The 23,246-nt window shown below is 35.9% G+C and overlaps 1 protein-coding gene across 4 annotated transcripts in view; it reads right to left on the reverse strand.

The window, feature by feature from the left end:
• Nucleotides 1–2,398: 2,398 nt before the first annotated feature.
• ZBBX (zinc finger B-box domain containing) overlaps nucleotides 2,399–23,246 on the reverse strand; it is a 29,564-nt gene continuing 8,716 nt past the window's right edge. For 2 of the 4 annotated variants that reach the window (XM_061371678.1, XM_061371677.1), the window contains exons 4-19: nucleotides 22,278–22,371; nucleotides 19,904–19,952; nucleotides 19,663–19,772; nucleotides 13,569–13,736; nucleotides 12,918–13,092; nucleotides 11,923–12,043; nucleotides 11,492–11,622; nucleotides 11,175–11,278; nucleotides 10,710–10,816; nucleotides 9,718–9,749; nucleotides 8,192–8,433; nucleotides 7,259–7,415; nucleotides 6,579–6,734; nucleotides 5,323–5,559; nucleotides 3,618–3,753; nucleotides 2,399–2,618 (exon numbers count right to left, since the gene is read on the reverse strand). In XM_061371678.1, coding sequence (XP_061227662.1) covers nucleotides 2,546–2,618; nucleotides 3,618–3,753; nucleotides 5,323–5,559; nucleotides 6,579–6,734; nucleotides 7,259–7,415; nucleotides 8,192–8,433; nucleotides 9,718–9,749; nucleotides 10,710–10,816; nucleotides 11,175–11,278; nucleotides 11,492–11,622; nucleotides 11,923–12,043; nucleotides 12,918–13,092; nucleotides 13,569–13,736; nucleotides 19,663–19,772; nucleotides 19,904–19,952; nucleotides 22,278–22,371 — 2,092 coding nt within the window. In that variant the 3' untranslated portion in view covers nucleotides 2,399–2,545. The remainder of the gene's footprint in view (nucleotides 2,619–3,617; nucleotides 3,754–5,322; nucleotides 5,560–6,578; nucleotides 6,735–7,258; nucleotides 7,416–8,191; nucleotides 8,434–9,717; nucleotides 9,750–10,709; nucleotides 10,817–11,174; nucleotides 11,279–11,491; nucleotides 11,623–11,922; nucleotides 12,044–12,917; nucleotides 13,093–13,568; nucleotides 13,737–19,662; nucleotides 19,773–19,903; nucleotides 19,953–22,277; nucleotides 22,372–23,246) is intronic. The other 2 variants (XM_061371679.1, XM_061371680.1) reach the window with 2 other exon arrangements.

A 23,246-nucleotide genomic window follows, 5' to 3' on the forward strand; every position in this document is an offset into this window, starting at 1 on the left:
AGTAAGTACATCAGGTGAGATGCTCTTTTCAGTCTTCTAGCTAGGACATCAGTTCCACCACTACGTCCTAAAGAGATGAAAAAAAAAAAAACAAACTCCACACAAGACAGACATCTGCGAGCATGGTAAACCTATGAATACAAAACTGAGATGCATTTAAATCATCACTGACTAGCCACAGAGATTGATAATATATTGAAGGAAGCTCATTTTTAGTCCAAAATTTGTTAGAGGTATTACCTGAAGCATTTTTTTTTTCTTTTAAGAAAAAGAAATGGGAAAGGAAAATTGCTAAAATCAGATGTTGAAACCAGTGAGTTTCTAGTTACCTTCAACAAGCACAAAAAAAAATAATGGATTAACCTCATTGTTGAGGGCCCTAGGCACACACTACAGTAGCACCTGCTTCATCGGTTTTCTAGTTAAAAAGGGCTGGGAACAGCATGTCAACCTATGAGTGCAAGGGAAATGAGTGTAATAGAATTATTTGTAAAAGTAACTCAAAAAGAAAGAAAATTTTCTTTCTTTTAGAAAGAAGAGTTATATTCATGAGAGAAAAGCACTAGCCTTAACCTACCAAGTAAAATACCTGCTTTCTGATTTTACTCTTAGAATTTCTAGCAAAGAACTACTGTAATAAAACATCAATATATGGTAAACTCTATAAAGAAAACTGTAGTGGAAAACATACCCTCACCTTAAAGACAAGAAATGAGGCAGGAAATCAAATCAATGGTCTGTTCAGCCCAACAGCCCTAGTTTCTATGAATTAGAGTTACTGAAGTACTTTTTTCTGTAAAAGAAATGGTTGAAAATATTAAGTCTGTGTTGTTTGATATTAGTGTAAAGTGATGGGGTGAGGGCATATGACAAATGCATACTACATTAGAGTCCTCTGGTTTGGGAATAATACAAACAAGTATGTGTTTGATTATCAGAAACTAAATAATACATTGGAATGTTTCCACTGATACATTAGGGTCACTTGCCACCTCTGACTGCAGGATCACAAAATTTTCAAGATGAGCACTCAAAGATATTCTTGAACATTTGAGGCTATAAAAAAAATTAATTTCTTAAAACTACCTACATTTCCTAATTAACAAATTAGTGATGAAAATCATCACTTTTAGTAAAAGTGGATATGAAGCTTCTCTTTCTATACAAAAGTTTCTGTGAACAATTACCATTGGTATGGAGTCAGGTGATTTACCCATAAATGGTTAAGAGCAATTGTCAGACAAAAGCTTTTCATTAACCCCACTTTCAAGATTTCCCAGCACAATGAGACAGGAATCCTTGTGACTGTGATTTGATAACACTTTTTTTGATCGAAACTGGGGAGGGGGTGTGGGCAGCTTTTAAGGTGGTTCGAAAATCATCTTGACCACAGTGGAGAAAACTAATTAAAAGAAGGAAGAAAAGTGTCCACTGCATCCAAATGGTACACGATGAAAGAAAAACAGAAAAACATTAAAGAAAAGCTGAAGCATGCTGCTGTGCCTAAGAACCCTACAGATTTTACCAAAAGACACAACCTGGACCATCTTGAAAGTATAACTTCTTGCCACCGTGGAAAACCAGCAAACCCTCTTCACATTCAAGTACCATGGCAGCACATGATAGTCAAGTGATCTTTTACTGATGTTATATTAATTGCATTTAACTTTACATTAAACTGGGAAAGGGAGAAAAAAAGGAAGAGACCTTTCTATGTGTCGTGAAAGCAGAAAGGTCAAAAGTACAGCTCAGACTTCATCACAATCGGATAGAGATTTCACCATGTTTTGGTGAAATCAAAACCACCCAAGATCAACTTTTACCTGTATTTAATCTTTCTTCTCTTAATCATGAAAGGTCTGGAAGGCAGCAACCTACAGTACAGCTGAACTTGGTATGCTGAACATATGCCCCTATGAACTGCCATATTGTAACAGAGAAAACAGTACAGTGCAGAAAGAGAACCGACTTCCCATCAATGCTGAACAGAGGGAGCAAGGTCTACCGCTAGTATCTTCTACCTTCTGAAATTAAGGAGTGTAGCCAAAAAAGCAAAAAACTGTAAAACTGGTAATTTCTATTCTGCAAGACAAAAGTCTCTTGGTGGTAAAATTTATGACAAGGAATAAAGCATACTAGACCTTATTATGCTTTCCACTATGCATCTCCCCATATAAACTTGGCTAGATTGAGAGCCCCAATTTAAGAACACTCCAGATCATTACCTCTCAGCTTGGCAGTGTAAAACTGCATTTGGAGACATAAAACTCAATCTGCAGGCAAGGAACCTTATACTGAATAAAAACAAAGGAATTTTAAAAGTCCTAAAAAATAGCAGCACAAACCAGTTTTCTTTTATTCTGTTACTTCCTCATATCAATAAAAAAAGCCAAAATCAAAAGGATTTTAAAGGATTTTTATTTAAAATTTTACAAAATAAACCTTATTGCGTCCTGCTCAATATGTTACTTAAGACACCTCTTCACCTGCTTCTTGGTTTTGTAAGATACACAAAGATAGAAACTGTACTAAGGTCACTGCGTGTTCACTGTAATGCAAGAACCTGTTGCTTATCCTCCAGAATTTCTTCCTCGTCATTCCTTTGGTCATCCCAGCCCCTTAAAAGAAACACACCAGAATGATTTTCAGCAGCTGAAATTCCTCAAGCTACTCTGCTTTAAGCTTTAGTGACATATGTTCACATACGTAAAATTAAAAGGCATGAAAATAGCTTTTGCTGTATATTTTACAAATATACATACAAGCAAATATATTCACCACCACACCCGCCCACACCCCCCCCCCCCCCCAGTTTCTGTCACATACTTTTTAACCTCTTAAACAAGTAAGAAGTAAATAACATTGTCACTAGTTTGCCTTACTAGAGAAATCCCACATCCTAGAACAGGTAAACAAGGGAAGTATTTATACTACCTGCACTATTTGCAAACATTGTTTGGTTTTTCACCGATCTGCAATTTTGATATTATGAACATTAAAAAACAAAAACAAACAAAAACCCAAATAACCAACCCTAACTAAACCCAAACAACCACAAGTCTCTGAATCAGCCATATTCATACAGAATGTCGTTAAAATCAAGAGTGTCTCACTGACCTTACCAATTACAAGATAATAGTAATAAATCAATGACAGAAAGAACTTTGGGGCGCTCATTTCCAGTCATCTCCTTCACCTCTAAGGCACTATAACAGATATATCAGACTACAGACTATGGTGAATTAAATGTTATCATCTCAGCTAATCACAACTGCTCTTTTTAAAGGTACCTTACAACCAAAGAACTTAGATGATTTGTAAGAAGCATGCTTTATAAATCTCGGTGCTATATATTAACAAAATCTAATGCATTGAAAAAGACATAAACCCAAAATTCATAATTTGGAGTCTTAACAACAAAATATATCAATTCTTAATCTGAGTTGCCTGAGTACTGGTTTAGAACACCAAGATACAAAATAGGTCATGCTGACCTCTGTAATCAGCATGTAAAGTAAAAAGTCCAGACTGTTCTTATTCTATTTCTGGCAAGATGTTTGGCATATTGAGCATATTACAATATCATTAAAAAAAAAAACTCAGCAAGTTTAACTAACCTGAAAGCATCAAGTCCAGTGTGATATGTTAGCTCCAGGTTTTTATGAAAATCTGTAGTATTTCTACCAATCTTCTCTGAGTCTCTGATGGAGGAAGTTACATCTTCAGAAGTTAAGCAGTAATGTTTTTCAGGACCTGCAATATTTTAGGTCATTTCAGGAACAAATACAACAAAATAAAAAAATTAAAAAAAAAAAAAAAGAGCAGTATCTACCTTACAAATTTTAGAGAACTTCACAGCATCAAAAACTTGCCATTTAAAGTCTCAACACAACTGTAGCTGATGAAGGTTGTCACTAAAAGCTCTAAAATATATATTGACTTTTATTATATGGTTCTTGAATCATTTGAACTACTGGAGAAGTTGCTTCTAAGGTGTTTATGCCAATAAAATACGAAACCTCATATATAGGGCCCACTAATACCTATGAGACCTCAAAATAAATTGCAAATGTAGAACTCAGGTAGCTAACTCATGGTAGTACACACGTATTTAAAATGGAGTAACAGGATATATCCCACATCTACCAATACAGAAAGGTGATCAATTGGGTCACAGTCTATGCTTCTCATACAACATGCATGCAAACATGTTACTATTTTCCCAGCTAGCCATACATGTCTGCTATGAATCTGTATATAAGTGAAAAGTATTCCAAAAAAGTAGAACAAAAAAAGAACGGGATAGTTCAACATTAATTTCCCTCCCTATTCTTCTCTGATCAAATGGATGCTCATTCTTCAAGCATTAACAAGAGAAACTTCCAAAACCACATGCCTTCTGATGAGTAAGTGTCAAAAAAGGGGAGAACAACTGTCCTGAAATATGATATTTGAAGCCTTAGAAGAGCTGTGGGGAAAATGCAGCAAAAGCTAAGGTAATAACATTTAAAAGGTAGAACACACACTCTGGAATCCGGACTACTTTTGTTCGCTGAAGACGCATCATAGCCAGGACCTACCAATATAAAAGCACCATAGCAACTCCGAAGGGAGACACCAAATTACAGTCTGTCAAGGCTGCTTATTGCACAAAGTATCTTGGACACTTGACAATGAAATGGAACAAAAGCATCCCAATTTTTTTTTTTTTCTCCTGTATTCAAAAGACAAAACTCGGACTCACTCATTCTGTTCAACCATAATGAACTCACCCTTGTCTGAGTGCTGGCTGTCCCACACATGAAAAGCAAGGAGATGGGTTTAAAAAGACAGAGGAAAGGGGGCTGAGTCAGCCCCGGGATGAGAGGTAATACCATGTCTACTGTGTCTTATCAGTGGCAGTTCTCATCAGGGCAAATTTATAGCTTCCTGTCTATCTTTTCCCCTTCTTGCTACCCTTTCATCACAGTAACATCTAGTTTCCAACACTACCTGGCGTGCTCATTATTAAATATCCAAGTAAAGGATACCTATTTAAAAGAAATTCATGACCTGAAGTAGTAGCTAGCGCATCCTGAAGCTTTCTGCAACAAAAATGCAAGGGGTAAAAACAAAGTTGTGTGAAAATGCTTGCTTTCTCTACATTACAGGTAGGTTAAAGTACGGTTGAATGGAAATACATCACTGTTCAATCACAGAAGTCTTGCATTGTCAAGTAGTTTAGTAGAGTTTTCCACCAAAATCAGTCAGATCTCAGAAGGCAAATGAAATAGCTTCTTGTTTTCATTAAGCTACTTGTAAGCATGCAGGACTGCCACTTACCTGCATAACTTCGTAATTCTTTTTCCAGAGTAAATAGGGCTACTTGGTCAGCATCATATTCCCAAAGATAATCATCTTGTTTAGTTACATCATCGCACTTGTGTTGTGGTATCTCAGTATTAACTCTCAAGTTATGCACATGTGAACTCTTCAGTTTTGGTTGAGTGCTGGTTGGACAATTTCCAGTCAGTTTACAGTGTGGCATATTTGTTGACCAAGGTCCTCTAGAGTCATTCCCTGAAATAACAGGAATGGTCACAGATCCCAGTAATTCATGCAGAAGATTTATCTCAGCTCCTTAATGACATTAATTGTAGTTAAAATTAGAAAATCATCAAACGGTTTGGGCTGGAATGGACCTTAAAGATCATCTACATCCAACCCCCCTACCATGGGCAGGGACATCTTCCACTAGACAAGGTAGCTCAAAGGCCTATCTAACCTGCTTTGAATTGATCTGAAGAGAATACTAATTTTGCTTAAGATTGTGAATTAATAATTCTTAATAATCAGATTCAAATTATATTAGGAAGTAGCCTCTCATACCTCAGGGGTATCTTTTGGAAAAAATATTTTTAAATATGATGCACGATAGCACAACTTTTGTGTAGAAAGCTTAAAACTTTAGTTCTGTCTTTGTTTAACTTAAGGTAACATGAATAAAATATAGGGAATCTCAAATATTTTTCTGGGATTCAAAATTGACAGTTTCAATTTCCACACATAATGTTTCTAAAATTAAAACGCCAAATTGGTTGCTTAAGATTAAAGGAATAATGTAAGCTACATTAGAGGAAGAGACAGTTTAAATCAATAAAAGTAAGTTAAAAGTACAGATGCAGTTATGTCTTGTTTTCTTTTTTTAGTTCCTGTACTAAGACTTATTTCAATAGTATAAAGAAATCTTATTAGATCAAAACCAAATTGTTGCAAACCACACAGTAATACGCAACCTTGTTCTAGACAGCCTAAATATTCAAGCTAAGAGGAAAGTAATGGGGTAAGGCAGGAGCAGAAATTAAGCAAAATAAAAAGTATTATTAGTGACAGCTGGAAAGAGATATTTTTTAACACGAAACCCCATTCTTACAAAAACAGTACCATGTATATAAGCCATTATACCCTAAATAAAAATACATAGATGATTCTGTTGAATTTAGGTCAACTTAAATCTTCATCACAGACAGTGCTTCTACCTTTTACTAAGAAAAAGGTAACTTGTTTAAGTAGGACCTCAAAGCTGCTGCTATCCTTACCTGGGTAGGACTGCCACACTGCCGTTAGGGTTGAGATTCTACCTGGAGCATCCAAACCACTTGAAGGTCTATTCAACTGACTTTCTAAGACACCTTGAACTACAGAGTCATCAGCGTATTCACTTAAGCTCCTTTCAATAAACCACTTTCCATCTCCTGAAATTAAGAAGTATTAGAGGAAATTATTTGCAGGTTTTGTGTTAATATGAGTTTACTGTTACTGTACTTGTACTGTTTACTTGTACTGTACTTGCCCAATGTGTGTGATTTAAAGAAGTGATGCAATAAATTTCTACACATAATACATAAAAAGAAAAAAATCACATATAACACTTCCATGCTTAAATTCAAGTGATATACTTAATCAATGTAATATCCATTTGCACCATTCATTTCACATAGTTACATACACACTACTAAAAGCAATAGGTACATACCGGAATAAAATTCTGAGGGGATATAAAGAACCATAAAAATCTATGGTACTATATTGATGTAATTTACCTCAAGGTAGTAAGTTTATTTTATTATTACAGAGGAACAGTTGTGTATGTTCATATGGCTGCTACCCCTAAGTGACTTCTAGAGGTAAGCTAGCTACATCAAAGTTACATGAAGGATGTTTAAGAGCAACAGTGATAAACATGTACCATTTGAGAACTTTATTTATATGCCTTTACCTGAAAATGAGATACTACAGTCCACAGAGATAGAGTCAGCATACAATGAAGAATATGCTTCAGGCACTACTCCTTTAGGGTTTACACCTACAAAGAAACCTTCAAGTCCCCAGTACCATGCAGAAACAGATTTCTGTCTTTTGGCTATATCCTGTAACTTGAATAAAACACAAAGACACTAGAAACAGGAAACTTAAAAAGTTGTCATTTCATAAAACTCTGAATGCTTCTGACAGCCTAATTAATAGTTATTCATAAGGATTATAGTTTTGCATGATATATGCTTTAAAATCCTACCAACATTGATAGCTAATGTTTTGAGAGTTTTGAGTCTATTTTTCCACTGTGGAAATGAAAAGCAACTTTTCATTGCTTTCGCTTACTTTTGTGTGCAACAACTAAAGTAACAGTGTTTAACAATAACTCCAAATCTGATGTCCCAACTCTCTCCATGCTGAAAATGAATTTGAAAGCAAAATATCAAAAGAACATGTAAATAATTTAGATTAGATACAAGTATCTACAATTTTTGGCATTCAATCAAGAGGTGAAGCAACCCTGATAAAATATGGGAAAAGCTGCCTTCTCCGCCAGGACTCTTTTTTGGTTTAGTCTGTTCTTTCATTTGGTTTTTTTTCTGAACATTACCAGAAGACAGAAAATACACAGCAGAAAGTACATAAGCCTTCATTCCCTACATAGGACATATGGTTGGCGGTGACAAACCTCTGATTAAAACTATAATCTTGATTGCTTCAGGATTGGGTTTCTGCAGGAGAATTGGGAAAAGTGGTAGAGTATTTCATGGTAGCTATACAACTATCACCATCTCCTAACTGATTCAGGAACATGAAATGCTGACTCATGTTTAGTTGGGAAAATAGGTTAAGCAAAACAGTTATATATTTAGAAATCAAAGATATAATATTTTACCAATGAAGATTTTGTAATTACAGGCAAAACCAAGCTCTGACTATTGCAGCCACTGTCCAGTTCTTGGGAATCTTTATGGTTTTTCTGCAGTCGTGTCTCAAGGAGAAATCTGTTGCTCACTAGTTCAGTTGGGTTAAACATCTCAGGTAGTTTAGAGGAGGTAAGCGATCTTCTCATAGTCTTTGCCTTAATATTCTCCTTTTGGACAACATTTCTTTGAAGACTGCAGACAACCATTTTCTCTAGAAGAGCCCAACAAAATAATCAAAATAGGATTATTTTTAATGGAAATTAATATGAACTATAACCTGCAAGTCTACTATATTTTCTTCATGAACTTAAAATATGAAACCTCCATTAAGTTACCCCTAAGCCATAAAACTACAAACAAGAATAGTCAGCTTCCATTAGCTTCCTGCCTGATATTCAGAGATGCCAACATATATGGACAAGACTTACTAGGAAGTAGTACCAGTTCCGTGTGTTCTTGTACATCACTGTCTATGAAAACATTAGATCTCGATAATAACCTTAACACATTTCCAAGTACTACTTTATGCTAATGTAATTTATTACATTTAGAATGCTATAATCTAACCAGAGACAGTGTATTAACTGCAACAGTAGAAATATGAAAAAAATTCTTTATGCACATATGTAATGTTTAAAATGAATACTGTCAGGCCTTAATGATTCTGCAAGTTCTTTTTCTTTGTTTACAGAAGACATAGCCATTTTAATTTCTATCAGGTGCCCAAAGAAACACATAAATCACATCTCATTAGTCAGCCATTGGTTTCTTTTTTACATTTTGAAGACTTACTTAAATAAGCAGTTCGAAGCAGAAAGAGAGCAAGTGCTAGGTTCTGAAGTGCTGGAGTAATTGTTTGGTACTTGCAAGAATAAGAACTGAATTACCATTACATCCTAACTTATTTCTTAGCATTGAACAATTGACAATATATTTCATATAGGGTAAGAACTTTGGGACCCCTTAAGAGTGCCAAAAATAAAGCTGCCAAGCTTTCATGGTGATTTCACTGACATGCAGCAGGCACTGGAATATTTATACACAAATGATCATCTGTCTTGCAAAACTAGTAATCATTTATACTGTTTCTCAACATACCTATACAAAAGCACTTTTCTATGTAAAAAGAACATATGCCATACATTAGATCTAGCACAGCATATATACAGTGGCCTGTAAAATCACTTCATCTGCTTCACAATGGGTTTCTTTTCAGTATACATCTCCTACTGGGGCAGCCTCTCCCTCAAATACGAGCTCACAGCTGTCAGATTACTATCACAGTGGATGCTCATCCTTTCAAAACAGTTTACACACCCTATCAAATAGTGGTCAAGGGACCTGCATAGCTCAGGAAATGATACATAATTTAATGACTTCCCTCCCTCGCCCACCCTCCTCCCCCCATACAACCATGATAGACTACCACGTCCTATATGAGAATGATGAAATTGTATACACTTACGTATATTGTACAAACACTTTCAGCATTTACCTTGATAAATTTCTTTAGAAGAAACAGGATTTCTGTCAAAAGGAAAAGAGAAAAAAATACTGTATGTCATCTGTAGAAGTTAAATGACAATATAACTTTCTCATTACACCTACAGTTTCTCTTCGCCAAAGGTCTGGTAGGTACTGTGTCATTCTGATTTGCAGCTGCTGAACCACTTTGAGACAGAGGAAGAAGGAAAGACCAGAAGAATACAATGTAACAAAACAGATCACATCCCATCATAAATAATTTTGGGAGATCAGAACAATTGCACTTATATCATTAATTATTAGGAATCTTAGTTTTGCATGGAATGACAAGGTTAGTAAAGTAAAAGTATCTGAAAAGTATACAACACTGACCGGTTACAAACGTGTCTCTATGCTAGTCCCCACTCCTACTCAGATAAAATGATACAAAAAAGAGAAATTCTACCTGTCTTTTACGACATACACATATAAAGAAATGTATCTTACACAGTTTAATATTGGGGTGATCAAGCAAACAAAATAAATAAATTTCAAAGGGAAACCTCTTTAGTTACAGGCAACTAAATACACCTTTTGGGTCACTGACAAAGTTAAAGACACAAGCTCACTATTCACTAATTTTAATAGTAAGCATGTCCTGTGTCTGTTAACTGACAACCTGTTCTCAGATTGTCTTACAAAACAGTCATAAATCATCAGGTCATTCAAATGAAAACTTTCAAGGACAAAAAACAAGCAGTTAGAGGCAAGATCTTGGAAGAATTGTAAAAGAAGGGAAAGCAGTAATGAAGTGTTATGATACTGGCACAGTCTATGTCTTGAACCAAGGATGAGATGTCTATCTTAACCATGCCTTAAAACAATTTCCAGTCAAGGATTCTCCCATTCCATATGAATTACAACTGTCTGCAAATAAAAGCGCCTGTTTCTTAGGAATGTAGCTAAATCATAAAATAGGATTATTCCCTTTTCTCTTCCAAATAATCTCCACATTCCTGATACCTTCCACACTGCTCGAGTGGTTCAACTTTTCCTTGTTTATTCATTCCGATAGCCCCAGCTTCCATCACCAAAAGGTTAGACGATTCTTCCAAGTCCTTGTCATAAGACTAATTAAAAAAAAAAAATTAAAAAAAAACCAACAATAAATTAAAAATTTAAAACCAAAACAAAACAAAAAGAAACCCATAAAAATCATACAAAAAACAGTAGTTCAAGTGATTAAAACCCTGAAGATTTTATTTCTCTATATAGCAAGGGTCCCTGGACACAACAGGAAAAAAATATAAGGAACCTTCTGAAAGATAAATTTTCCACATTTGTATGGAAAAGCTAAACAATGCACCAATGTTTTTTTAATTAGAAATTATTTAATAGCTCCTACTTCAAATATTTAACAGATCAACACTGAAACAGATCACATCAGATCATTGCAAAGGTTTGTGAATTCCTTTATTAAATACTTACTTCATCAAGGAATTTAATTTTCAAAGAGGACTCTGCACTTGCAGGAACAGTGTCAGGTACTTCTTTTCTAAAAACAGATGTCCAATATCTCTTTACCTCTTCAACTACGAAATATAATTAATTGGATGTGTTTAATCCTTTACCATTCAAGATGCACTTATAGAAATGCAAACTTTTGAATTAATAAAATTTTCCTTTCATTATTGTCATTTTTTAAGCAGAAACTTCTTAAGTATGTAACTGTTTAGTAATTACAAGAAAAAATCTAAATAAAAAGTATTTAATAGTTAGATTCAATAAATAAAAGACTGTTACACCTGTTAAGTCATTGACATCATCATCATCATCTCCTTCTCTCCCTCCTTCAGTCATAGCCTCGTGTACATTCAGTGTTTGCACAGGTCTTAAATCTTTAATGCAACTAACAGAAATTTGATCAACCAGAGCTCTAAAAAAGGAAAACAAATCAATCTTAAAAAACCACCATTTTTTTACATATAATACCACAGTCATATAAAAAAAAAAAAAACAAACAAACAAAAAAACCCCACCACACTAGTTACTGCATTAATGCTGAAATATTAAGTCATCAAGTCTGGTTATAACAGTTATTTTATTAAAATAAAGCACCCTGCAGTCACCTTAACTCTTAATAATATATCTAATAGTTTTAAAGTTTCAATGGAATTTTTGTTATTGCTCTTAAGGATTTCTGACTTTTTATTAGTACCAGGGACTTCAACATTACCTTCTGTATTTCTTAAGCAAGAGTTTCTCCATGTAGCTCAGACCACCCTTCTTAAATTCAATTTGGATAGGTTTCTTCATAACAGTAAGATTGGTCTGTACCTCATGAACACCTACAGATTCTATCAGAATTGTTAAAAAAGAAAAAAAAAAAAGAAAAAAATGTATATAATGCATACAGCTACTCAGACTTACAAACTTGCCACGTCTGTAGTCTATGCCTAGCTAAGTGTTCTCATAATTCCAAAATTAAAACTGCAAGCAGTATTATATTTACACAACACAGCAGGGGTAGCCAGTAAAAACTCATTTATTACAGCTTGTCAATTAATGGAAGATTACCACATTGGAAATCCCTAACTCCACAGATAAAAATTTCATCATACAGAAGGAAAGAAGTAATAAAGAAAAAAAAATAATCCATATAATACTTTCTGTACAAAAATACACGAATAACGAGCACCATCCAGGGACTAGAGGAAAAAGACCAGCTTGCACAAATACAATCAAATAAGAGGTTTTTTCCATATTTTTCCATGCATACTTCAACTGATTACATCTTTTCACTGGAACAAAGAAATATTAAGAGCCTGTGGAAGGCAAGCAGAAAATGTACTTTGATACAACATGCAAAATCCTGAGCTATGCACACTCCTTGCCTCAGTTAAAAGCCACAAATTTATGCTTAAATATTAGAGTTTTATATAAAAGTCTCATGTGAGAAACAAAGTCATGGAAAAGCTCGGGGACACAAGCTAAACAATCTGGCCAGTGCCACAGCTCATTACAGGAATTGGGATAAATACTAATTTCCATGTCATTAAAAAAAAAAATAAAAAAATTCAGAGGTTGTTGTTACTTTATAAAGTACAGAGAGAAAACTTAAGAAGAAACATTTACTATTCTAACAGAACACCTACCCTCACAAAATCTGCTAACTCACCAAAATGGCTCCTTATGTTTTAAAACGCAATTAAACCAGAAAAAAAATCATACCTGATAGGACATCACTGGCACACAGTTGTTCTCTGTGATGATGATTACCCTTTCTCCATTGAAGCAAAGCTTCCTGAAAAGACTCTGCAGATTCTTCCTCATTAAATGTACCATTTAGTAATAATCCTTTGTTGTGATATTCAGTGCTTGTACAGGTTGATGCTGAGGACAGTTCCTAAATCAGTTCCATGACAAAAACACAGCACTTCTTATGACTCTCCTCAGTTACATACAACAGCAACAGTATTTTTAGTATCAACTATGGAAATGCAGCACCCTGTTTTCTGGGCTTACACTATCTACCCTAGGAATCAAGATACCTCAGTTTTCATGTGGTCTTGCTCATTGTTAAATTGCAACGTTCTATCAAAACCAAAATAAGAAAAACAAAAAAGTTTTTATAAGCACACACTAAAGAAATACCTAACTTAGATGCTTTTAGTAAGCAGAAAGCAGCAAACATGGACAACCCACATCCTATGGATAGGATGGATGCTATAACGACAGATGTGAATAAGGGTCAATGGGCTCTGCAAGTCTGAGAGCCTGATCCCTCCCTTGACACCCTGTGGAAAAGCCTAAGGCCACTCTACCTAAGATGCCCTAAACAATAAAAATATTTTTAATTTTTCCCCCTAAACTGTACACTACCTCAGCACTGCCCACTGACGCGAGCAGAGATGCAAACTTGTCCGATGTGACCTGATGCTTGCCATTTACTGTCTTTCGCTCTTGATTAATTTTCAATTCACTCAGATTTATTCCCTTGATGAAGTGATCAGCAACTTCCAATTTTCCAGCATGCATACCAGCTTCTGCCTGTTAATAAACCATTATTAAACCATTAATTTATTATAAACATACTCAAACATCCCACAAAACAGCATATTAAAAGCAAGCAGGTAGCCACAAATTGAAGAGTGATGATGACCTAAGCACATCCTAATTTCAGCAATCAGTAGTGTGCAAACGCATGAGCAAATATTCAGTATTCCAGTAGGTACTATATCTGACAGAATAGGTAAAGCATTTTATGCAGCACATATCATTTAAACAAATCTATGAGCTATATTCTTTATTAATGAAGTCCTGCTTACTGAACCTTTTCAGTAGACAGAAACACATCTGTAGAGGTCAGCAAGAAGAAAATGTTCATCTAAGGGACTAACTGGAACACCCGTTTATATATACACACACACACAGACACACAAAAAATAGTCCAGAGAAGTCCAAACTATAAAGAACTACATTAGTTTGATTGAAACTGGCTACAGGAGAATAACAATTTTATTGTTGAGACATTACTGATTTGCAACCTTCATTAGAACAAAGAAAATTGCTGTGGAAATGTAACATGAAGGTTCTGATCACCACCTCCTGAATTATTAACAAACAAAGCCAAAAAATATTTTATGTTCATCCTTTCCCTATGCCACCTCGCTATGCACAGAGGAAGACCAGAAGGGAAGATCCGTTGTCTACAAAGTCCTCAAATGTGGCACACATTCTTTCCACAAAAGCACAAGAGCAGTAAAAGTACAGGCAGAAAGTGTAACAGAACAAGCCAAAGTAGCCATTGCAAAACAGGAATGTGCTCACATTTCCTTCTTTCCACCTAATCTATGGTATAATCGACCCAGTGACTTTGCAGCTGCTATGATGGAGATCATAGAAGCATATACTCGAAGAGGAAGGAGAATTGACCTTCTCCTTGGTTAATTCTGTTCCCCATGGCACATGCACTCAAAAGTACATAACTAAAGATTGTGTTGATTTATTTTAAACCACATGGAGAAATTAATCTTAACATTACAGTAGAAGTCACATTCCTCGTTTTGTTGGTTTAGTCTGATACACCTGCTCTCTTTGAGCAAGCATACTTGCATTATATGTAGTCCTTTTGGTACTCTGGCCCACATTATATAATAGGAGACCAGTATTTAAAAGGCTCACCTTACTGTATTATTTGTCTAAAGGGCATCAACATATTCATTGAGATTTTGCTAAATTGCTTCAAAACACCTAAGCAAGAATTGCAAAACTGATTTTAGAGAATACTTGCACAGCTTATTTGTTCTGACTTCATATTAAACTTCCCAGCAGTTTAACTCGGACACTAGTTTTCTCCTACTTTTAATGCCTATCCAACCTAAATTGGTTCGGCATCAAAAACACCTACTCTGAAAGCAGCAGTAAGGGAGGAAGCAGGGAAGAGTCCAAGGCAGAAGCAATATGACCCATAACAAAAGTGAGAAAGCATTTCTCTGGACTCTCATGCTAGAGTCACTGCCTTGCAATTTTCTATTGTTTCTCTAAAAAACAGACTTTCACCCTTACTCTAGATCAAGAAGCGCATAACCTCACTTGGACTGCAATATCTTTTCCTCCCTTTGAAAAAATGGAATTGCAGCTACTCTACTCCAAATGCTAAAGACACCTTTTTCATCTATTTCCTACACTCTTTTGCTAGTTCCCTTTATTAATAGCATTTTCTAATTAGTTTTGGAGTAGGACTGGAGAAAAGAGGGATGATGACAAGGGGGGAGCAGAGAGAATCAAGACAACCAAGGTGGAATCCTCCTAATGCAGATGGAGCCATCACAGCCCTCCATGATTCTCTGTTTAAATCCTCGTATTCTTCCACTGAACCACTGCATCACCTCTAATCCCCACAAATAAGCTTCCAACACCTCATTCCAGTTTTTTACCACCAAAAATAAGTGACTTATCCCTTACAAAAAAAAAAAAAAAAAAGGGCCTAAAAGAGAGCCTCTTACACATGTCAAGATTTATCATTGTTATCTTACTGCTGCTACCACCCAGTTTTCAATTCTAGACTTGAAAGATCTGTTACAGTCTATTAAAATAAAATAAAACCCTAAACAGTCTGCAATTACATGTGTTCGGTGAAGTATTTTTATATCAATGCAAAATAGCTCAGGAAAAACCATAATTCAGGTTAGCACATCATCCCCAACAGATTATTTATCACTGGCTTTTTGCTCCTCATGGGATGTTGTATCATCCTGTAACTGTCTTAAATTCTCACCTGAAGTTTTCCCACCAAAAAATGTAGCCTTTCTACTAACTTATTATAAGCAAGCATCATGTCTACAAGGATGTATTTATCACACCAGCTTTAATAATTTACTGCATTAGTAAAACAATTATATTTCTGGGAAGACAGAATGAGATCATCAAATAAATTTTAGCAGGATAACAGAATGACACATCCAGTGACATTACTAAAAAGCAAAATGTGTCTTCACGAAAACCTCATAAAGTAGAACTGAAATAGTTAAATCAATTAACATCCACCCAAGACCCTATCTACCTTTTCTATATTTATGTCAGCTTGCATTCTCACAATAAATTAACTTCAATTATTTGTAACCATATGAATTAAATATTAATGCAGGCACTTTTTTCATAAGTTTCTGACATGGCTTCTTTTTCATTAAGTCCAGCTATAAACCAGTCATCATTAACACAGGAATGAAGGAAAATGAAAACAAGCAAATAACATGCGTTTGAAAAGGTATTTTAAAAAGTAAACCATGGAATTCAGGAAAAACCATGCAATTCCAAATCTGGAATAACCTTGGAAAGCAAAATAGTGGTTTTACCCAAAAAAGAAAATCCAAAATCCATGCACACCTTGGTCCAAAAAAAAACTATTACAACCCATTTAAGAAATACAATCAAACATTATGCATGAGAAATTTAAGTTTGATACAATTAAGAGTTACACAATAAATCTATGAGGAAACTTTACTACGCTAACTATAAAATTATAAAATTTTCAGTTTTTCCAAAAAAGATACACAACAAAGTTGTATGTTAGAAACTGACTCTTACTATACTGCATAATAAAATCACCCACAACTGAGGTCTCCACTGTATTATATAACATTTTACTTTCATCATACTTTATTCCTTGTGAGAGGAATCCAAGTATGAAAGAATCAGGAATGCTGAAATGGCATCTGTCAGAACAGACACAACTGTAAGCAGAAATTCAAAGTTTCAAGCTTCCTTATGACCATTTAAATTACAGGTAACATTGCTATTTATATTCACCAGGGTATGTAAGAGTCTGACTAATGAGCACCTCTGGCCATTTTTAGTACTTAACAAAACTTATTTTTCTAAAGTGTTTGACACCCAACAATCCAATAATTTGGAAAAGTCTCAAACATGGTAATAACAGTATTTCAAAGAGCCTGCATAAAAAAAAACTCCTGACCCAGTAATTTCTTACGTATTTCCAACCATGTAACACTACCATTGGTTCGATTTAACTCACTTTTCTATGAGCGAGTTGAACTGAACCAATGAGGTGTGCATGACTATCAAATCCATCAAGGCACAAGTAAAGAGAAGACGGGGTAGGGAGTGGACATCAGTAAGGACTGTGATAAAACAGCTATGCTATTTGCTTCTATGAAAACTCTCCCCTTTTTTAACTGAAACACTTCCTACTGAATAAGAAAGTCCCATGTGATTGAGCAACCTGGTCTAATAGAAGGTGTCCCTGCCCATGGAAGGGGGGTTAGAACAAGATGGTCTTCAAGGTCCCTTCCAACCCAAACCATCCTATGATTTCATTATAGTGTGCAGGTAATCCCTTTTTAACAATGTAACAATGCCAAAGCAGTGGGAAAACAATGCCTTGTTACCCACAAGTGTTGTCCTAATTTTACAAGTTCAGGACCTATGATACTTTCTGGGATCATGAACTGAGGAAGCATTAAGAAGGAGGAGGGGGAGGGGAGGGAGAGGAGCAGCATTAAAGAAAAGGTAATTCGGAGCTGAACTCATCATTAAGGTAACGATTTGCAGCCCGCCCATTTGAGCGGCTGAGCAGAACACTGAAGAGGTGCAAGAGCAGCCGCGTCACAAGAGAAGGAGCAGCCGCGACCGGTGGGAGCAAGGTAGCTGGGCCAGGCAGGGCCGCGCGGCCGGCGGCAGCATCCCGTGGGGGCGCAGCGCCGCCTGCCGGTCTGGCGCGGCCGGGCAGCGCCCGCGGTGGTGCTCGTCGCAGCCGAGCGGGCCAGGCGGGGTCGCGGGGCTTCGGCTCCAGTCCGCCGCCTCCTGTGAACGCACCTACCCGGGGCGGGCGGCGAGGGCTGCCGCAGGAGTTCGGCAGCTGCCGCCCCACCTATCACGCCGAGTTCTGAACGCCAGGACCAGTGTATTCATTTTTATGCAAGCTTTAATGAAATTGGGGAACAGGAGAAAATAAAGAATCAAAAGAAGCAAAATCCCAGTGGCTTCGATGCCAAGTATTTTAACTGAAATTTAAAATCCATGTGTATGCTTTCCTAAGAGAAACCATTAAAGACATACAAATAAAATGCCAATTCCTCTTGGAGTGTTAGTTAGCAGTTCCAACTTCTTTAATCTGCCGTAAAAGCAATACAAATACATCACAGCATGTGTTATAGGGTGAGGGAGAATCTTTGTAAGAGGAGCTACTTTATTAGAATAGAAATGTTATTTTGTTACTCAACTACTCTATTTGCACAAGTACTTCTAATATCTATTTTGGATTATGGTTTCCTATTTATACTTGCCAAAAGGCAAAATCTCTTTAGTGAATATAAATCACCTCATACGTGATACTACTAATTTTCCAACCCAACACAGCCAGTGTCAGACAGCAATCCGAATTAAAAATTTACTTACCAAAGTGGAGGTTTTTTTGTAACCTAAATTTATATTTTTAATTTAAAATTACAAAATACTCACAGAGCACTCAATTTTGCCCTATTTGCCTACAACGTTACATCTTATTTTAATCATATGGTAATGTCCTTTAGTTTAGTAAGAGATTAGTTGCCTTCAATCACATTACCATGCTGGGCAAATTAATAAAAATACATCTTAAAGAAACTCCCTGTGAAAGAGCTCCTAATAAGAGAATCATTTAATCTGTTTCCTTGCAATTCAGGTAGATCAACATATAAAACCTCCCTTTACCTTACTCGCTAAGGTAACAACTAAGTAGTTATCACAGAAAGAAATCCAAGAATTAAAGCAGGTATCACCACCTATTTGGGGAAACATGGGAAAAACTATTACCATGATTTCAATTCCAGAAATATGCTTAAATAAAGGAGGATTAAGTTAATCTCAAATATCTAAGTGAAGTTTTCCACTTTCTAAGTTGTTGCACATGCAAGAGTCACTACGGCACCTCAAGCTGACCACCTCGGAGAACTCACTTTTCCCAGCAGAACAAACTGCCAAACTAAGGTATTTAAAATTAAAACCCTCACCAAAAAAACAGTCAGGCTTCAAGTTCAATTGAACTCCTTGATTTGATCATTGACTTGATCTCATTGACTTGATCAATACTGCCGTCAAAACAATTCTTTGTTACAGAAAGGGCGGAGGCAGCTAGTACATCACCTTGCACAGACTACCACAGCACAACTGCACTGTACAAGAGACGCTGACGTACAGAAAGTTAATGGAATATTTAGACTTGACCTGTGTTTTAGGGATGTACATATGTTTTTCTGTACATCAGTCTCTTCATGAAGGAGCTTGGCAGTGAACTGCAAGTCAGAGAGCTTGTCTGTACAGACAACACACAGCTTACAGCCTGGGCAAACCCAAGGTAATTAATTTTACAACATATTATTCTAGATAAAACACGTATGTCTAGATACTGCTACAAAGCTATTATATAGACATTATATTCTGTTGCTATAGAGTAGTTTTTAAACCATTTACTTACCAGTAGTGCACTCTTAATTTCACATGGTCCATGTGCTATCCCCTTCAATACAGGTTTTCCATGCACTACAGCACTTGCCATTTCACTCTTAAATGGTTCTTTTGCTGGCTCTGGAAAAACAAAGAAAGCAACCCCCTACTCCAGTCTCCAATTTCCTTATTGTTTAATTGCAGCAACCTCCAAGATGCAGACTCCACCAGAAATTGGTGAGGTTTTAATTAGTTAAGAAAGATGTATTTACCTTGGATCTGTTCTTTGAGAATTTGCAACTTCACTTTTCCTGAAGAAACCTACATGGAAGAATATTTACATACATATCTAAGGTGCTAATGAAAATTATTAAAAGTATAACTTTTGTAGAATTAACATTTTACTGCTCCTAGGGAAATAAGCCTGTGACCAGCTTCCCTCCCCATTCATGAAATGGCATCATCCTTGTTTGCACAGCCAAGCATGCAGCAGGTATTTCCCACTCATGTAGACCTACAGAACATTCACAACCACAATGACTTAAGCTCAAATGTCAACCAGTGAAGTCTACTGCACATATGCCTACCTATACCTACACCTATAGGGGAGGTGTTTTTCTCCTGTTTCTCCTTATTACTCTTCCATGATCAAGGACCGCAGTAATATTAAATATAAAATTAAAAATTTTCAACATTTTTGCTCCTCAGTTTTTGCCAGCAGAGTCCACTCTACATATTCACCTACATCCCGTCACCTCTTATACATCTGTAGGCATTTTAATTTTGCCCTTCTGAGAATTCTGCCCCACACGTCATCTCCTTAGTCACCACAGCTAAAGTCTTTGAAGTAGTAACAACTCTGAGTTACTTGTCTCAGAGAAAGGGAAAGAAGTGGGTTAAAGGAAACCTTTATGTTCTGATCCTCTCTTCTGCTCCAGAAAAGCAAGCAATTTTATTGAAATTGAGAGTGGGGCTGGGAAGACCTTCACACCAAACTGCTGCTGCTGCTTCAAAAGACTTCAAATAACCTGTGACAGCTTAGTCTGAAGTCATCTTTCTCGCTTTTTCTCTACAGACTTATATACGCTTTATTCAGCTAGTTTCAAATGGTCTCTCTTAATTAAGAGGGCTCATTTCAACACAGCATACATAGCGTGAGTTCCAGGAAAAAAAAATAAATTGTAAGATAAAAACTCTCTTTTTATGTCCCACTCAGTCCAATTTGCATGCCACTCCCCACACATCAATGTCTGCCAAAGGAAAAATGTATCTCTAAGTTGAATTAGTTCGGATTTGGGGATCCCCTGCAGATTTTTTCACACTAAGTCATGGAACAAGTAAAGAACACAACCTCTGTTATCTGTATTCTAACAGCACTTGTGAACATGGATACACCTATGCTTGCTTTCATGATGTATAAAGCCTCAAGGACAAAAGCCTAAGCTATTAAAATATAAAATATAAAATATTTATAATATATATAAATAAAAATGCGTATATATTTTTATATATAAAAACATATATAAATAAAAATAAAATATATAAAATAGTGAATTCCTTTCACCAGAGAATGAAATATTAAGACTAGGTTATTAGTTAGAAGTGAAAACACTCCCTACAAGTTCCAAACTTCAACTATTTAAAAATTTGACCAACTTTCACCATTCCCATATATCTGCCTTATCCTTAACATTTTTTGAGAGTTTGACTAAGATTGCCCTTGTTATTTCCAAAAAGAAATGAGGGGAAAATACCCCATTGTTCACATATTAAAAAAAAAAAAAAACAAAAAAAAACAACCAATTTTTGCAATGATTTAGCAGGGAGGTTCAGCATCCCTCCTTTTAGGTCTGAGCAAGGACATTATAGACCAAGAGTCAACTGATAAACCTAATCCACATTTTAAAACACTCAGAAGTACTCAGTCACAGCCCAAGAGAATGGATTTAGTCTAGTCATCACCCAAGAGAATGCTGGGAAGATCTGTTTAAACCACGCCTGATCACTAGCATCAGTCCTCAGGGCACAAACGTAGTGTCTCAATCTCGTTTTGCATTTACTGAAAGAAATCCAGAAGCATCATAATAAAGATTATAGGACATGCAGAAGTAAGGAGGAAGGGGGGAAAGAATGAACCAGAGCTATATGGAAGTTCTAGTGTTTAGGAATTATGCAGTGACTGAATTAAAAAAAAAAATCTTTAAAGTAGTATGTTTTAATGTTGTGTGCCTTTCCTTACAGCATTTATCTATGAAGGTACAGAACTTGTGTTCAAAACTTCACACGAAGCCTTTATTTCAGATTCTCAATGGACATCAGACATTTGAAAGACAGGCTCCTGATGACGTGTATCAGTACCAAATTAGACTCTTACAATATTAAATCCATAGAAGCAATTATAATTTCCTATCTACTGCAATTAAAAAAAAAAACACAATATACCACCAGACAGAACGTGATGTTCCTTCAGCTCAAAGGGAACCATAAGCTTAACATGGAAAAATAAACAACCAGAAATTTTACTCAGAAGGTGCTTAACCTTTTATTTTTACAGTATTTAAAATTCCCATATTCCAGAGCATAAATCTAGTTCGAAAGCATCTTTTTCAAATAGCTTTATGTGCAATTATACTGATAGTTTACTACCTTATTATTGTTTTCTTTGCTTTGTGACAAAACTCGGGCTTGGGTGGTCACTGGTCCTGCGCGTCCAGATTTCCAGTGATAAACACTTGATCTCCTATGAACCAAGCGCAAGAAAGAACTTACAAATTGCACCTTCTATAATCAACAGAAGCATAAAGGTTTTCCTTCATGTTCTTAAATAAGGGCAGAACATCACAAAAATTAACTACTTGTATGCAGGATCATTAATTCTCCAAATCACAAGCATCTTATTTCCACTGAAACCTGCTTCACATCTACTTTAACAGTAAATATATCACACATGTAAGAAAGTACTGAGATCATCAAATTGGTCTAAACTTTTAAAGATAAGAAAAACCCATAAATTCTCTAAGATTGGGTTTAGACAAATAAAAAAGTAACAGAAGTACACTTTAGATAAGTCTTCATTCTCCCAATTTACTCTAACACATTCATCCAGCACAAATAAAACACATCTTCTAGTAAGCCAAGAACACACACTTTAATTCACTGAAATTAAGATTTCAGTAAATACCAGTTTAGATATTAACTACTTTCACAAACATGGAAGGTAGGGGGGAAGAAATTAAGACCAAGTGATATTAAGCAGTGATTTTCAGCTTTAGCACACTGCATAATAAATTATTGCATAATATTTATCAAGTATTCAAATGGCTGATCTACTTTGTTCCACAGAAAACCAAATAAAGAGCAAAACAAACTAAAGCATAGATAACAAAAGGTAAGGAAAACATGTAGAGGGGAAGAGGAATGATCTTTCCACCACTGGTGTAAATGCCATTGATTCCTGTCATGTGAATTCACCATAACACTATCAGGGTTTGCAGGTACAAGGCTATGAGGACAATGTAAGAACTACTGCATGAGAATAATATGGGGGGGGGGGAAGTGCCACACAGTATCTGGAAAATAGTACCCCAACAGCTGAAAACAGAAGGCCCTTAAGCA

The sequence above is a fragment of the Neopsephotus bourkii genome, unplaced genomic scaffold (genome assembly GCF_033783945.1).
Source record: "Neopsephotus bourkii isolate Nb327-2 ecotype Australia unplaced genomic scaffold, CSIRO-AGI_Nbou_v1 NB_1574, whole genome shotgun sequence".
NCBI classification, from domain to species: Eukaryota; Metazoa; Chordata; class Aves; order Psittaciformes; family Psittacidae; genus Neopsephotus; species Neopsephotus bourkii.